Genomic DNA, 16,928 nt, shown 5'->3' with positions numbered 1-16,928 from the left:
AGATGCTGGAATCCTCACTGGAAGTTGCGTCTGGGTTGGGGAGCGCCTATCTCCCCTAAACTGCGATTTTGACGGCACGGGTATGCCGGCCTCACAGTAGCAGATGCATACTAGTGCGCACGAGTGAGTCTACTACCAGTCCCCGGCGACAGACGATATGGCCTTGGCCGCCTTAGTGAGGACACGCAGATAGGTTTGGTATATTATATTGACCACCTGGACATGGCCGAAATGTGGACAATGTGCTTAAGCAGTAAGTCTATCTCAAACCCTAATGTCGCCATTTTCACGATATCAACATTATGAATGTCGACTTGATGACTGCATATCGCACCACCACATTATCAGGTCAGATATGCAAATTATATAGTAGCACAGAGTAATAACAGACAAGAATCTATAAAAAAATAAATATTAAACGAACATCGTTTGTTTGTTTGTCTGGTTGTGTTAAACTCTGCAAGCACTGAACAGATTGTGATGCGGTTTTCACCATTGTGTAGGTAATTTTCCTAGGCAGGTGTTAGGCTAAGGATCATCATAATCGGTGGGGGGCTGTGGACGGAGCTCTGCGAGGAGGGGTTCCCTGCACTGTTCACGGCAAGGCTAAATTATTTTCAGCCTTATGCTCCAAAAAGGAGCTTTTGCTGTGAGCAGCGAGAGGAGTCCAGAGCCTGCAGTAAGGAGGACAGCTGCCACCTGAGGAGACCCATTACAAAAATGCTAGTGTACCTACTGTTAAGGGACCTGTTAAGTGCAGTTAACTGTGGAGCGCCCTATCACCTGGAGAGACTGCAGCCCTGTCCTCAGTGATGAGAATACCGGATGGCAGTCACTTAAGAGAACAGAGGGGCCAGCTTAATAAAAATCCCTAGAGGTGGTTCCTGTGCAGGAGGCGTGGCTCAGTACAAGAGGGCTGGTGTCCAAGTGGCAAGAGATCACCAGAGTGCAGCCCACTGACAACTGAGGGAGGGAACGACAGATCACAGACTTCCACCCGAGCGGAGCCTGGTACTGCAGCTAGTTTATACTGAACCCATCATTGCCTATTCCCCACCACACCCTATGAAAGACCAAAACACTCTCCATGCAGTGCAAATTAGTCTGTTCCAGAACTTTTCTTATAATTATGCTGTATTGTATTTAGGTTGTATTGAATAATTTATGAAAATGTTGTTCTTAAACATTCCTCTAGCCCAGGCTGCTACAACAAGACGACCAGTAGGAGTTCCATGAGCAGAGCATGTACAAGAGTAGAAGGGGGTCATATGCTGAAGGCCCAGTTTGAGTACTAGCCTCATACCCTCCAGCACTCTCCTTTGCAACAGTGTTTCCCAACCTCGGTCCTCAAGGCACACTAACACTCCAGGTTTTAAGGATTGCTATACTTGAGCACAGGTGACTTAATCAGTGCCTCAGTTATTGTAATTTAACCATCTCTGCTCAAGCACGGGTAGCCTTGAAACCTGGACTGTAAGTGTGCCTTGAGGACAGAGGTTGGGAAACACTCAGCTACAGTATAACCATGGAAAACTGGACTGCACGGACTGTATTCCATGGTAAAAGATATTGCCAGGGTCTTCATAATCTTCCTGTGAATTGGCAGCAATGCGGAGATTTTTTATTTTCAACTGTAATTTCGGGACCATTTTAAGCACCATGTGTTTGTCTAACAAAACTGGAGATCCAAACATAGTGAAGCAAACTAATTTTAGTTTACTTTTCAACAGCAGGAAGAATCATTTCACTAATATCTTTCATGATGCCATTACCACCTATCATATTTTATCGAAAAATGTTCACAGGTTGCACCCGATTATTTGATGCATTCCTATTCAGTCGAAAAAAAAACATTAAAGAGCTATGAATGAATAATTCTGCTCCTTCACTCTTCTTCATTACAGAATTGTCTTTGGATAAGAGATCCCCATATCGCAGAAGTATCGATCAGAATATAATTATATCTATTGCTTTAACAGAACCAGATACCTTTTAAATAAATTGTTATATATGGTCTTCTGTAAATATTCAAACAAAAGTTTTTTCCAGGTCTACAGGTGATCAGGCAAGGAAGTTCCTGTCAGCAAAAGTAACATTTTACTGGAGAAGAAAGCGACAGACATTTTGCCATCACTCCTGAGCAACATTTCCCATTGTAGGGATTGCATATGCAAGAAGAAATCAACAGCTCTAGTGTGTACTACTTCAATGTGGCTCATCATGCTGCAGATGTATTATCAGTAACTGCTTGAAAGCATAGTCTGTAGAAGCTTCTCAAGCCTATTAAAACTCAAAAGATCTAATTTTAATATTTGTCTGAACTTAACAGAGTGAAATGTAGCTGATTGACCAGACCAGTAATGATGCCACTTTCCCACACAGTGAAATATTTAAAACCAAACCCAGTGGGGGGCAGTTCAACAGAGAGCTGAGAAATCATTATTTGTAGTTCAGTGGTGGGTTTACAAGCTGGAGGAAGAGGGGTGCTGTGTAACAAGTCTCTGGTACAGACAGCACACAGCTATTACACATCAATAAAGGGCAACCATTTCATACCATTTTATTTATATATTTCAACTTTGATTTGACGGACAGTACCAGTGTGCTCATGTCTAGTATACAATCTTTCCACACAGTAAATAAATCAATCATACTGTCCATTGAAAAATCTCTGGTAGATCTTACTGTCTTATGTATTCTCAGCAGGAGCATTTCCTTAATTGCACATGTATAAATACATCTTAGACCTAGCTCACAACCCTTCTAGTAAATAAAAATCACTTGTAAACAGATACACAACTAGCAAGACTTGCACAACCCTGATAAAATTTCTGTTTGTGACCAATACATAAGCGATATTCAGAATGCAACCAAGTCAAAGCTTCTCTGTTATTACGGATACTTATTTACTCATAGAATATCACTAGTGGTACCTTTTAAGTGTTAAAAATTACAGAAACTAACTCAAAACGGTCGGCTACATATTACATGCACATATACACATTCATATGGAATCGGTATGAAATATAGACCGCTGAACAGCTGCCGGTTCTCATACCGATACCGAAAGCCCAACAGGAGGACATCCCGACAGGAGCACGCAAGCAACCTAACCCTCCCTTGGTGGTGCCTAACCCTCCCCCCGGGGGGTCCCTAACCGTAACCTCCCCCCGAGGGTGCCTAACTATCCTCCCATTCCCCTAGCCCAACCCCAACCCTCCCCGGGGCTGCCTAAACCTATCCCTCTCTCCCCCACGGCTACAACCCAACTGTCCCTGGCTTACCTTGTTCGGATTTCGGCGTGGGGCTTAAGGTAGGTGTCGGCATTTTGATGCCTATCTTAAGTCCCTGGTCAGGATTCCGACGGCCGGCATTCCGGACGGCGGTAAATTAACCACGTTCCCATTCAAACACATACAATATTATATATATATATATATATATATATATATATATTATATACACACACACACACTGTTATGATTGGGCAATAACAGCAAGAGAATGATTTTATTTCCTTGAAAGTTGTCACACTAGTACAAGGGAATTGCCTCACAACTTGCCCCACTCTCGGCTGTAACTTCCTGTCTGGTAGGCAGATGCTCCCCTAAATGTGATCTAAACATTAGCCAGTATATTATGCCAACCATGAGCTCAAATACCAAGTTTTCAAGCAATGTGCCCACATTATATCTGCATGCTTCGAGCATACTGTGCTAGCCCCGACTACCCACGAAGTACGTTAACAAAAATACTAGCCTTCTGATTCCACACTATGCGCCGCCCATATACCTCAAGATTTAAGAAGTGTATAGGGCACAAGCATGTACAAAAATGTGCCCACTCAAATACCAGTCATGTTGTCATTATTGTATCAGAATACGCAATTGTACCGAGCATATTCCCATACACTTACCAGTCTTTCACACTGCACCAACCATGTGCTAACAGATATACCAGTCATGTTCTCATTTAAGATATGATGTGTAAGGGCACAGTGGTGCATAACTGAGGAAATCTAGTATCAAAATATTTTGCTGTGCAAGAAAATGTTTAAAGGTGCTTACACACTTACCGATTTTTTACACAATCTGGCCGATTCCGACGCATCGGAACGACAGATCATGTATAAAATGCCCAAATCATGAGTCCCCACTCACGATCACAATGCGCGTCCCCCACTGGTTGCACATCGCATCGTCAGATCTGCCGTGCTGTAGGGCAGATCTGCCAATCTGGGACACAAATGCACTCGAAAAAGTCTGGATGCACGATAGTTTGTAAATTGGACACTTTAAATACCATATCGTGTGCAGAGCAGCCAGGGAGGAGTTTCAAGGGAAATCGTACACGATGTAGGATCGTGTGCAGATCGGTAAGTGTATAGGCACCTTAAGACAAAACACTCTGGTTTGCTTAAATACAACACAGTTTTATTCCAATTCCTTTGTTTAATCAGAGATCGCGCTGAATGACAATGATGCCCCCAACAGCATCAGACCTCCCCACTTGCCCCTTAAATGCATGTTTAATGCCTCCATGTGATATGATTTGTCTGTACACAAAACCCATAGTGAATAATGCATTAGGTAATAAGAGACATATTTATCAAAGAATGTGTGTGGTATATATCCCAGAAATCAACAGTTTTCGGAGGTGGTATGTAAATATTAATAACTACCAGAATGTATGTACAGGGGACCACAGCAGATTATTATTATTATTATCCTTTATTTATATGGCGCCACAAGTGTTCCGCAGCGCCTTACATAGTACATAGAACTAATAGGTGAACAAGAAACAAGTAACTTACAGTACATTACAGTGCAGGACAAGGACACGACTTATATACATTGCTGAAATAGTTATTAAAGCACTCACAATAATGGTGCATACACACGGTCAGATTTTTCCTTCAGATATGAACAATAACGATTTAAAAATCGTTCAGTCGTTCATATCTGAAGGAAAATCGTTCATATCTGACATGCCTGAACGATTGACGATCAACGATGCGCGTTCCCGTTTGTCAGATAACGATATCTGACATCTGATGTGTTTGCAGTCAGACTTGGACGATTCCATTCATTTTAATGCAGTCAAAAATCGTTCAAATCGTTCAAAACTTTGGTAAAATCGTTCAAATCGTTCATCTGACAAATCTGACAAGTCTGACAAATCTGACCGTGTGTATGCTCCATTAGCTGCCGGGAGTTGGCAGTCACGTGTTAGGTGCCCTAATGGTGAGTAGAGAGTAGAAGAAAATGTAAAGAGAAGCACATGAGGGAAGAGGTCCCAGCTCATGAGAGCTTACATTCTAAAGGGGAGGGGCAGACAGACAGGCATGACACAGAAGGGGAAGATAGGAAGGAAAGAGCATGAGGTTGGGTTAGGATGAGTGCTGAAAGGCCTTGATCAAGTAGTGGGTCTTGAGAGCCCGTTTGAAGATTTGTAGAGAGGTGGAGAGTCTGATAGGGAGAGGGAGAGAATTCAAAATGTAGGGAGCAGCACGGGCAGAATATCGGATGCGGGAGTGGGAGGAAGTAATCAGTTGGCAAGAGAGGCGGCATGCATTAGTTGAGCGAAGTGGGCGGGCGGGAGTGTGAAGGGAGAGAAGGTCAGAAATGTATGCGGGAGAGGATTTGGTGAGGGCTTTGTAGGCAAATGTAAGAACCTTGAATTGGCATCTGAAGGGGAAGGGGAGCCAGTGTAGGGCTTGAAGGAGAGGGGAAGCAGATGTAGAACGTCTGGAGAGGAAGATGAGCCGAGCAGCAGCATTGAGAACAGATAGTAGTGGAGAGAGGTGAGAGACTGAGAGGCCAGCTATGAGAAGGTTACAGTAGTCCAATCTGGATATGACCAGTGAGTGGATGAGGGTTTTAGTGGCATCCTGGGTTAGGAAGGGTCTAATCCTGGAGATATTTTTTAGGTGAAAACGGCAGGACTGCGAGAGGTGCTGAATGTGCGGTTTAAAGGAGAGGGAGGAGTCTAGGATAACTCCAAGACAGCGCACTTTGGGACTAGAGGAGATAGTTGTGCCATCAATAGATAATGAAATTGTGGAAAGTGATGTAGTGGAAGAGGGTGGGAAGATGATCAGCTCAGTCTTAGACATGTTAAGTTTAAGAAAGCGCTGAGACATCAGAGAGACAGTTGGAGATACAGGTAAGGAGCGAGGGGGAGAGCTCAGGGGTGGAAAGGTAAATTTGAGTATCATCTGCATAGAGATGATATTGGAGGTCAAAGAAGTTATTGAGTTCACCTAAAGAGGATGTATATAGGGAGAAAATGAGAGGTCCAAGAACAGAACCTTGGGGAACTCCTACTGTTAGTGGAAGTGGAGGGGAAGAGGAGTCATGAGAGGACACAGCGAAGGAACGATCAGAGAGGTAGGAGGAAAGCCAGGAGAGGGCAGTGTCACGTAAACCAAGAGAGTAAAGGATTTGCAGGAGGAGAGGGTGGTTTACAGTGTCAAATGCAGCAGAGGGGTCAAGGAGAATGAGCAGAGAGTAGTGGCCCTTGGATTTGGCAGCAAGGAGGTCGTTGGTGACTTTCGTGAGGGCAGTTTCAGTGGAGTGGAGAGATCGGAAGCCAGATTGAAATGAGTCAAGGAGGGAGTGGGAGGAAAGAAAGGTGGTAAGGCGGTTGTAGACAATATGCTCAAGGAGTTTGGAAGCAAAAGGGAGAAGAGAGATGGGTCGATAGTTGGAAAGTATGTTAGGATCAAGGGTAGGTTTTTTAAGAATGGGGGAGACATGAGCATGTTTGAATGCAGAAGGGACAGTGCCAGATGATAGGGAGAGATTAAGGAGGTGAGCCAGATGGGAACAGGCAGAAGGAGACAGGTGGGAGAGGAGACCGAAAGGGATAGGGTCAAGAGGGGAGGTGGAAGGAGGGGAGGACCGGATGAGGGCCATGACTTCCTCTCCAGAAGCAGGGGAGAAGGATGTCAGAGTTGGTGAGACAGAAGGGGAGGGGTGGTAAGGGCAAGGAGGGGGAGGAGTGCTGAGGGTCTGATGGGATATGATGTCCTCACGTATGGAGTCAATTTTAGATGTAAAGTAGGTGGCAAAGTCGAGGGCAGAGAGCGAGGAGGGAAGGCGAGTAGGGGAAGGGCAGAGTAGGGAGTTGAAAGTGGCAAAGAGACGCCAGGGGTTTGAGGACTGGGAGGAGATGAGGTTCTTGAAATATGTTTTTTTGGAGAGAGACAGGGCAGCACTGTAGGAAGAGAGAATACATTTGAAATGGAGGAAGTCAGCCTTTAAGCGTGACTTTCTCCACTGACGCTCTGCAATTCTTGAACACTTTTGTAGGTGTCTGGTGCATTTGGAATGCCAGGGTTGTGGTGTGGATCTGCGAGGGTGAGTGGTTATTGCTGGAGCAACAGAATCAAGAGCAGAAGTAAGGGAGGAATTGTACAGGGAAGTAGCTTGTTCAGGACAGGAGAAATGATAGGGGAGAGAAGAGAGTCCAGCAGGGAGGAAAAAGCAACAGTGTCAATAGCCTCAATATTACGCTTAGTAATGGTAGCCTTAGGAGTTAGAGGAGGGGAAGGAGAGAGGGATAGGTTAAAAGAGAGAAGGTGATGATCAGAGAGGGGGAATGGGTAATTGGAGTAATGAGAAATATCACAACAGTGAGTAAAGACCAGGTCAAGTGAGAGCCCACTCACATGGGAGGGTGAGGAGGTCCATTGGGCGAGACCAAATGAAGAGGTAAGGGTAAGGAGTTTAGCTGCAAAGGATTCTGTGGGAATATCAATAGGAATATTCAAATCACCTAGGATAATGGAGGGAAGATCTGAGGAGAGAAAGTGAGGGAGCCAGGAAGCGAAGTTGTCAAGGAATTTGGAGGGAGAGCCAGGGGGACGGTAAATGACAGCTACTCTTGAGGTTCATGCTATACGCCTCTTCCAACCAGCAAACCTCAATGTGGGGAATGTGAGGGATGGTTCAGAGGGTATTAGCTGGTAGGAATACCAGATAACTGCTCAGGGGCATTTTAAGAGAGGAGGGGGCCCGCGTGCAGCCTCAGTTTGGGTCCCCTCCTCTCTGACAGTAGAATCTATTGCACATGCGCAAGTCTCCGCGAAAAGGGCACCTGCGCCCCATTCCCGGAGACCCATTTTCTGTGCATGCGCGGGTCACAGGGAAAAAGGCCGCCACCATTTTCCCCGTGATTTTTGCTGCTCTGCAGCGCCAGCCCTGGTGCTGCAGAGCAACACATGAAGACAGCAGAAAGGCAAGAATAAATTACAAATGGGTGCAGGGTGTGCGGTGTGAGCCCCCCAGGACCCAGGGACTTGTGTGCAACACACACCCAGCACCCATTATAAATACACTCCTGTCTCTGCTGCAATCCCCCATTTTCAATCTCAAAAGCAGCCGTCATGCTGAATTTAATTCCAGAGCTTGGCCCAGTAGCTAACGACATCTTCAGATGGTGTTATCCATTATAGCCTATGGGTATATAGCCTTCATACATCCGTAGGATCCCACCTCGGTACCGGCTGCTCTGTATTAAAATACACACAGCAGTGCTCATTCTGCAGGGGATTCATACATGTGCCATAGTCAGATTTGGTATTTGATTAGTTTTGTTAGGTAAAGCTGGCACTTTATTGGTGTAGGTCGCGCACACACAAATAAAAGGGAAGGCATTTTCCCAAATGACCATGCCCTAGCTTAGCAGTTGTAGAGGATGAGATGGTGATCACTGTAGGAATTTTTTAGGGCAGGGGTGCTGAACACATAGGACACACCTGTGCACACCAAAGCAGAGCCGTAACTACATATTTTGGTGCCCTGTGTACATAAAGAGCATTGGTGTCCCCGACCACAACTGAAGCAGGCATAGCGCGCCAAAAACATGGTCTGAAAAAAAAAAAGTGTGGTCTCGCTGGGGTACAACCACAAAAAATTACGCCACACAGTAGTGCCCCTTCGTCATATTACACCGCACAATAGTGTGCCTTATAACACATTATGTCAACTGTAGTAGTACTCCTTATATATTATGCCACACGGTAAAACCCTTTACACATTATGCCACGCAGAAAGACCCTTTACACATTATGCCACGCAGAAATGCCCTTAAAGCATTATGCTACGCAAAAATGCCCTTTACACATTATGCCACACATTAATGCTATCCCCCCCCCCCCCCCCCGGCAGCCTCATACCTAGCTCCCTTTGTGTCCCTCTAGCAGCCTCTGAGCTCTCATCTGCATCAATAGGTGTGGATTTGGTGCACACGCCAGCACCGGCAGGCAGCCGCACTGCAGCCCTTGAGAGATAGCACAGCTGGCGTCGGTTGCTAGCCAATCAGAGCTCGCAGAACGGCAGCCTCTGCTGATTGGCTGCCGGTCCAAGAGCTCAGATTGGAGCCAGATTTAAATGACAGCGCTGTCTCTCTCAAGGGCTGCAGTGCGGCTGTCAGGGTTTGGCCACAGCAAAGCAGGTCCCAGGAGACCCAGCCATTTTTAAAAATTGAATCCCCAGACCTCAATACTGGGTAAAATGCACGCTATTGTGCGTATTTGCAATCACTGATTTCATTAAGTGCTATTAGTGATTTTTAACTCCCCCATAAACCCTCTACTGCGATCTAGGGAAGGGGCAGAAATAGAACTTTTGATGTCTCATGGCAAAATCCCCAAGGTTTGTAATACTCCTCCTGACCGAACAGTTGCAATCTTCTTGGGAATAAAACTGACACTATTTTACCACAGCTCAATCTCACGAAAGCATGAGTGCATACTGGAAAAACAGGTTTAGAAAAAAAAAAGTTTCATATTTTTTTTGTTTTATTTAAAACATGATAATGAATAAAAAACTGTTTTAATGAACAAAAATTGAACCCTGCTTATTATATTGATACTATGAAACATTCATATGTATTAGAAACCTTCATCAACCATGTTTTAATGCTTTTTAACCAAGGTTTTCCAACCCTGTGGAAAAATTTCATCAGCTTCCAGTTACAAAAAAAAAAAACCCTCTAAAACAAACACAACCTCTCACCATTTTACTATCACCTAAACAGGTCAAGTTAAACTATCAATAATACTGACCAGAATAAAGCTTATTACCCAAATATATTAGTAAATGCAAATAGTTTTTATTTTAAATATTTTTAAATACTGAATTTCCAGCTTTACATCTGATCACTTTACTTTTAAATAGAAAAGGAGTCATTTCATGTTTACAGGTTTTGAGCTTGAAATCTAAACTAATCATCCAATAAACACAAATTTCTCATTTACAGGACAAGAGAAATAAACATGCTCATAATTTTTATGGATTTTAAACAAGTATTATTCTAATATAAGTAGTACTTGACTATAATTGAAAGATGATTACTTAATAAAATCATACCAATATTACCATACCTTATTTGTGAAATATCAAGTCCAATAAAATTGGTTCAAACTGACAAAAAGTGTAGCCCAATATTGGATTGGCTACATATGCTTTACCTTCATGCTCTGTGACGGGGCACATGTGGTTACAACAAAACATAAAAAAAAACGAAACTCCTCTCATTACTACCCATCAATAAATAAATGTAATTTAAACTGGTACAAAGCTACAGTGTATTCAAAGGCCTTTCATTCACAAAAATCTGCTGGTCCTATTACAAGAGACTATTGTTTTCTCCCTTAAACTGGTTGTCTTGAATGTTTGGAAATATATAAAAAATTTAACGCAGGATATATAGAGAAAGAAATTGTTCTTATACAATATGAATGGCAATAGCATAATTACACTTCTTAAAACAGAATAAAAAGTACTTTTAAAAAATAAAAAAACTCATATGAACATTTTTACAACAATCAGTATCACAAGCCAATATTTCAGTATTAAGTCGACAATTTACAGTAGATAAACTTTGCCACTTTATCCTATTTATGTACTGATAGAGCATGTTGGTGCTCAAAGTTCAGTTATAAAACATGCTGCAAACTCTTATATTCAAGACATTTTGGCAATACAGACGATAACTACTGCATTTTATTTTGTGGCTATGTAAAATATTTGTCATGGCTCCAAATCATATCAATTTGGATTGTTTTCCTGCAAAAGAAGAATGCTCTTTTTGTTAGGAATGCAAATTACCATTTGTCAAACTCCTCAAGATGTGTAAACTTATCAAATGTTCTACTTTTAACACAAAAACAAACCTACACATGTAGATTGGACTGTATAATACGGTCATATGGCTCCTCCTTATTGTGTCTGATCACTGCTCAGTAAGACATCAGCTCCAATCCCTTGCTGTGAAGCCTGCACAGTGCAGTTTTAAGCTGCAAATTGCATAGCAGTGATGGGGCTTAATATGAATATGCAGGGGACACAGGCTCTATTTTAACGAACAAGCTGGAAGTTAGCAATGGTTACCAACTTTTAACTAATTCACCATAATAAATGTCTTTCAATGCAACAAGCACAAAAACACAGTAACCGTTTCTGCTTTGGTTTCATGTTAGACAGTATACATTTTACCATTATAAGTTACTTTATAATGCAGGTGCTTTCAACCATTACTAAACATACACTTAATAAATTGCTTAATTTCATCAAGATTAAGACTAATTCCTGGGGAAAAAAAGCTTTCACCAGCATTAAAAGGGCATTATACTCCATCATGCTGAGTGGATTGGATCATTGTCCATTTTGGAAAAATTATAATTTAATACAATTCGAAACCAATATATAGCACAGTGAAATAATAATTAAAAATATAAAATATAACAATGTACAGTGAAACATTTGGAAATTAATCTCATTCATCTAAGCAGTTTCAAGCATTTTCAACCAAAACAGTATAGTTTAAGAAATAAACATTCCCAAGCCTTTTACTAAGAAGGCAAATCATTCCAACAAGTGGCAAGTTACCTGGGCGGAGCTGGCAGCTACTGAGATGCAGTCAATAAAGCTGTGTCTGCGAGTAAAAAAAGCTACTATCTGCTGCCATCGAGAAGGTTCTGGCTCAGCTCGAAGCTCTTCTGTAGAGCCCTTCTTTGCCCATGGCTTCTGTTTTGGGCCTACAGAGCTATGACTGGAGCTAGTATTGCCACCTCGATTGGCACGGGAGTATAGGAGTGTGTTGTTTCCGAAAATGTAATTCATCTCTGCAGCTCTGCAGGTGGTTGCCAGGCAGTCTTACTCTTCTACCAGCTGCCGTGTGGTGAAGGATCAGCAAGAACTGCAGATAGAATTACAGCAGCATCACATCCAAATCAGAAAGCAAAAATCCTGGTCCCTTGCTGTGCTCATTGTTTTCCCCTTGGAGTCTAGCCATGCAGAACACTATACCTGTTACATGTCTAATAGATAGTGCATTGCTGCAGCAAACGGGAGGAGGAAAAACAGCAATTCAACTTGCATTTGCTTCCCATGATTTCCTTGTCTCTGGTCTGCAGGGATCAAAAGCTGCTCTTCTTTTGTTAGCTGATAACTAGGCAGACTGAAGCCAGGAAGTGAGGTCGATTAGCAGGTAGGATGCTAGAAGCATTTGACTGCAAAGACCCACAGGGGTTGCCTGATTTAATGCACTGGGTGGGGAAAGGCTATATCACAAATTACCAAGTTTCAATCACTGCCTGTACTAAAATCCAATGACATTCTCACTGTTGACATAAATTATACATAGGGACCAAACAAAAAAACAGTGAAAGGATACTCTAATTGATGGTCTTCATAGACAGTTAGCATTTTCAAATAAACAGCAACTAAAATGTCCTGATTGGTGTATCTTGTATGAAATCCTATTCCTGGAACGGTTACATTAGCATTGATTTTGCTTCAGAAGTTAAGTATTTGCTTACAGAAATAAGAACCTAATGGTAGGAAATTCAGTGTCAGGACATTGTTACAGAGAAATGCCACATCTCTGTCTGGGAGAAAACAAAAACGTGTATGAAAATTTTCATAAAACCAAGTGGATTGCCATTCCTGCTACCCTAATTTACACATGCTTTCCCATACTGTATAAACCCTGAAAGACTGGGGGCTCAAATATTCCAGCCTAGCTGAAACACCTGATTTTCCACATAAAATAATAAAAAAAAAAAGTATACAAACTAGAGATAAGCAGTTCAGTTTTGCTGAAAACCACACACACCCGAACTTTGGGGTTATGTGTCGAACAGAGTCCTAGCTCGGATCACTTTGGGGTTCAGAGTAGAACCGTGTCTTGACTCAGGACTTGTTGCCAAGTAATCTGATCTCAAAAAAGGATATTACGTGTTTTGAATTGCATGTAAGTTCCTCCCTCGCAATTTTAGGTGCCATTTCACACAGGAAACTGTATGGAGAGGGTGTGGGCTGTAGTTCATGCTGCAATACGGGATGTGGTCAATATCCCGAACGCAGGGATTCCGGCGCTCAGAATGCCGGCACTTATCAGAAACCAGCGTCGGCATCCCGACCACCGGAAACCCAAAGGTAAGTAGCAGGGTTGGGAGGAGGGTTAGGCACTAAGGAGGGAGGGTTGAGTTTAGGGTGCAGGGAGGTTAGGGAGATGGTTAGAATACTGACCAGCATTCCGCACTCATCCCCTGCAATATTACATACTAGTCACCATTACAGAGAGTTGTAGGACGATGGAGTGGGTGGGAAGTATGTAAAAGACTGCAGGCATCTTTGTCTCCGTTTGTTTATTAGGCAAAAGCTAGTATCTGCAAACAGGCTCTTGTGCATGTTTGTTAGAAGGGAACTTGAAATGAGCTGCACTTACTTACAATTGTTATTCATACTGTCACTCAGTTCGCTGCAGTCAATACAATATTGTGAGGTGGTCCAAATAGACTGGAAATTACTAAATTAATGTTTTTGATAATAAGATTATTAAATAAATCCAGATCCAAAACAAAAACACTTGAAAGTGGTTTTATCAAAACATGACATTGATGTAGAGCCAAAACATGGGGTCTGCACACATCTCTAATTCAAACCAGCAGCATTGTAGCTGAATTCTGCATGCTGTAATGTTGGGCATACACTATACAATTATCTGTCAAATATCTGTCCAATCTGGCTGGTTGGAATGAAAATCTGGTAATTTATGGGAGCAACTGACATTCGACCATATGTTCCCAAACACTGGAAAATGGTCAAAATCGATTGTTCAAATTGGTTAAATCAGACTAATTTAACCTATTTGTCTGAACGACCATTTTTGTCTGTTTTCCAGTGTTTGTGAGCAAATGGTTAAATATCATTTGATCCTATACATTAGCAGGTTTTCATTCCAACCAGCCATATTGGACAGATATCTGACAGATAATTGTCTAGTGTATGCCCAGCAATAAGCCTGACTGTTGGATACAAGTCCAAATGCAGGCTGTAAAAAGCAGCGTTTTACTGCGCAAAAACAAAGTGGAATTTTGAGTTACACACAACTTCCACTTGGGGCACCCAATGTCTAAAAGGGATAGCTTGCAAGCAAACATAAGCTATGTACTTTAGAGGCATGCAGATTCAGATGTAGCATACCCTCTGGAGATGTGACCTATTTACAAGTAGGCCATATCTTCACATACACCTCCTAAGGTAAGGGACATTTTGTGGTTACTAGTGGTGGTATAAGGCTGGGTACACACTAGACAATGTGTACACAGCCCGATATCTGAAGCGGCGGGACCCGGCATTGTCAAGTGCATACACACTTGCCGCTGTGGGCAGCGAAGGCGGGGGCCATGCTGTATTTGGCAGCATGGCCCTCTCTAACAACATCCCCCATCAGCCCTGCATGTTGGGCCGATGGAGAATGATGCTGAAGATGCGGGAGCGCGCACAGTCAGCGACATAGTGGGTACACTCTAGACGATGTGCCCGATATGTCGGTCCTATCCGCCGGATTGGACGACATTTCGTCTAGTGTGTAGCAATCATCTTTTTCAACTTCATGATGATCATTGGCAAGTACCTTTCCTGAAATTTAACATGAGACAGATGGAGTAACTAAAATAAACTATATACATAATCGTGAATAAACAAATCTAAAAGGCATAATAGACCATGACATAATAGGCAATGGCATACAACTAAGGATTTTTTTGTAAATTATACTGGACCTGATTCACTATGGATCACTATTGCGATCGCAGCTGCGATTACGCACACAGATCTGCTGCGTAAGTATTCTGTTTGCAATCGCAATGCCGTTGCAGGTCACCATAAGGACGCCCACTTTCCCTTACTCACATCCAAAATAACTTGCAAGTCTGCAAAAACATCGGAGCTTCAAGCAGAATTACACAAGGTCAGACCTTACTCAGAAATTGTTAACTTTCCTGTACGCAGTGAGAACTCAAGCTGCGTATGCCATCGCAGTGGCTAATTTATGCATGCCCCTGTAACAGCGTTCAAATGCACTGACACGCCTGCGTTTCGCCAAACACACTCCCCCACATCAACACTCCCTAAGGCTCACTTCTTGTCACTCTGTGATGGGTCTGCGTGGTCTCTGCGATCACAAATGAGCAGTATGCTACAATCGGCTGTCTATGTAAGCTATCGCAATAGCGATCCGTGCTGTATCAGGCCTACTGTCTATTAGTCACTTCCAGATGCAATAAAAACATGATTTACCAATAATGTATTTTATTTAAGAAGCCTATGTATATCCTAAAATTATTTACAGGGATGAATAAGTGAAATTATACAATAAAAGGGATTAAATCCACATGGTAGCTTGATGAAAAGCTAGAGTAGAACATGTCACATTCTCAGTGAGCCAGATAAGTTGCAGATAAACAATCCTCACGTAAGACACTAACCTTATAAAATCCAAAATCAAAATAAAATGTCTGAAGACAAAAGTGGCTGCACATTAGTGGGTGTTGTGGAAAATTAAGGGGTTAACACTGTCTTACCTTTGCCATGCCTCACATATCACATAACATGGTGGCCAAAATACAATTTACCCATTTGTTTTTCTTAGTTAAGAGGTGAATACTAGATATATTCACAAAGTTTAAACCTGCTGGGTCACTATCTCCTTCAGGAAACTACCGTATGTTTTCACACTGGTAGCAGCCAAATACTTTACATATGCATTGATTTGATAATTTTGTTCATGTATTGAGTAATATATTTCTTAAAAAGCCACCCTAGAAAAAGAATGTAGGCCATACACGGTGCGATTTTATGTTGGTAAGATGTGTTGTACGATTGCCCTTGAAATTCTTCCCTTGAAATTCTCCATACGATGTGGTCAAATGGTGTACGATTGACCGTTACGATCATCCGATAAGATGCATACATGTGTGTATTACATTGTACACAATAGATCGTAATCTTACGGTTTTGCAGTTAGATCTACACTCCAACTATACGACTGCGGCGCAGCGCATCGGCATCGTAAACACACAGAATCAACACACGATGTGCACGATTAATCGTTATGATTGATCGAAATCGTACACATCGTGCAAATTAAATCGCACCGTGTATGGGCTGCTTTAGATCATATAAAAAAGGCTGTTCCCAGTGAAGTCTGCTCAAGAAGTGCTCTAAACACCGGTAGCAAATGTTGGCTTTCCATGCCTTTTTGCACCTCCCCTTCTTCATGTGTTCAATACTTTTTCCCTCTGTCCTTTCATATTATTACACAACTTAAATTTATGGACATCTATGGTGTGATTTCTTTGCATGTGTGGATTGCATGGGTTGTTGCTGACATTTGGTGAAAATGTCATTACAATAGCACCATTACAAATATATTTACTGAGAAAAATGTTGGATCGGAGTGACATATCGGGTACATGGTCTAGTGTGTACCCACGATATGCGCGGGTCGTTAGAGGCATCACCTGTTGACCCTACTGCAAGGCCGACTGGGGATGTCGCTAACGATGTCATGCTGCAGAATGACACGTGTCCCCCCCATCGAACCAAACAAGTGAGTATGCACTTGCCGCA

At 42.5% G+C, this 16,928-nt stretch overlaps 1 protein-coding gene across 25 annotated transcripts in view; it reads right to left on the bottom strand.

Moving 5' to 3' along the window:
- Positions 1 to 16,928, bottom strand: part of DLG1 (discs large MAGUK scaffold protein 1) — a 385,534-nt gene that overhangs the window by 216,459 nt on the left and 152,147 nt on the right. For 3 of the 25 annotated variants that reach the window (XM_088444845.1, XM_088444842.1, XM_088444843.1), the window contains exon 1: positions 11,898 to 12,434. The exons of 20 other annotated variants lie outside the window; for them this stretch is intronic. In XM_088444845.1, the coding sequence (XP_088300971.1) occupies positions 11,898 to 12,131 (234 nt within the window). In that variant the 5' untranslated portion in view covers positions 12,132 to 12,434. Of the gene's footprint in view, positions 1 to 11,897; positions 12,436 to 16,928 lie in introns of those variants that run through there. 2 more of the 25 variants (XM_088444844.1, XM_088444841.1) reach the window with 1 other exon arrangement.

Source organism: Taudactylus pleione, unplaced genomic scaffold, assembly GCF_031769625.1.
Source record: "Taudactylus pleione unplaced genomic scaffold, aTauple2 ptg000372l, whole genome shotgun sequence".
Taxonomy (NCBI): Eukaryota; Metazoa; Chordata; class Amphibia; order Anura; family Myobatrachidae; genus Taudactylus; species Taudactylus pleione.
Note: the sequence above shows the minus strand (reverse complement) of the source record. Positions and strands in the feature narration are given on the sequence as shown.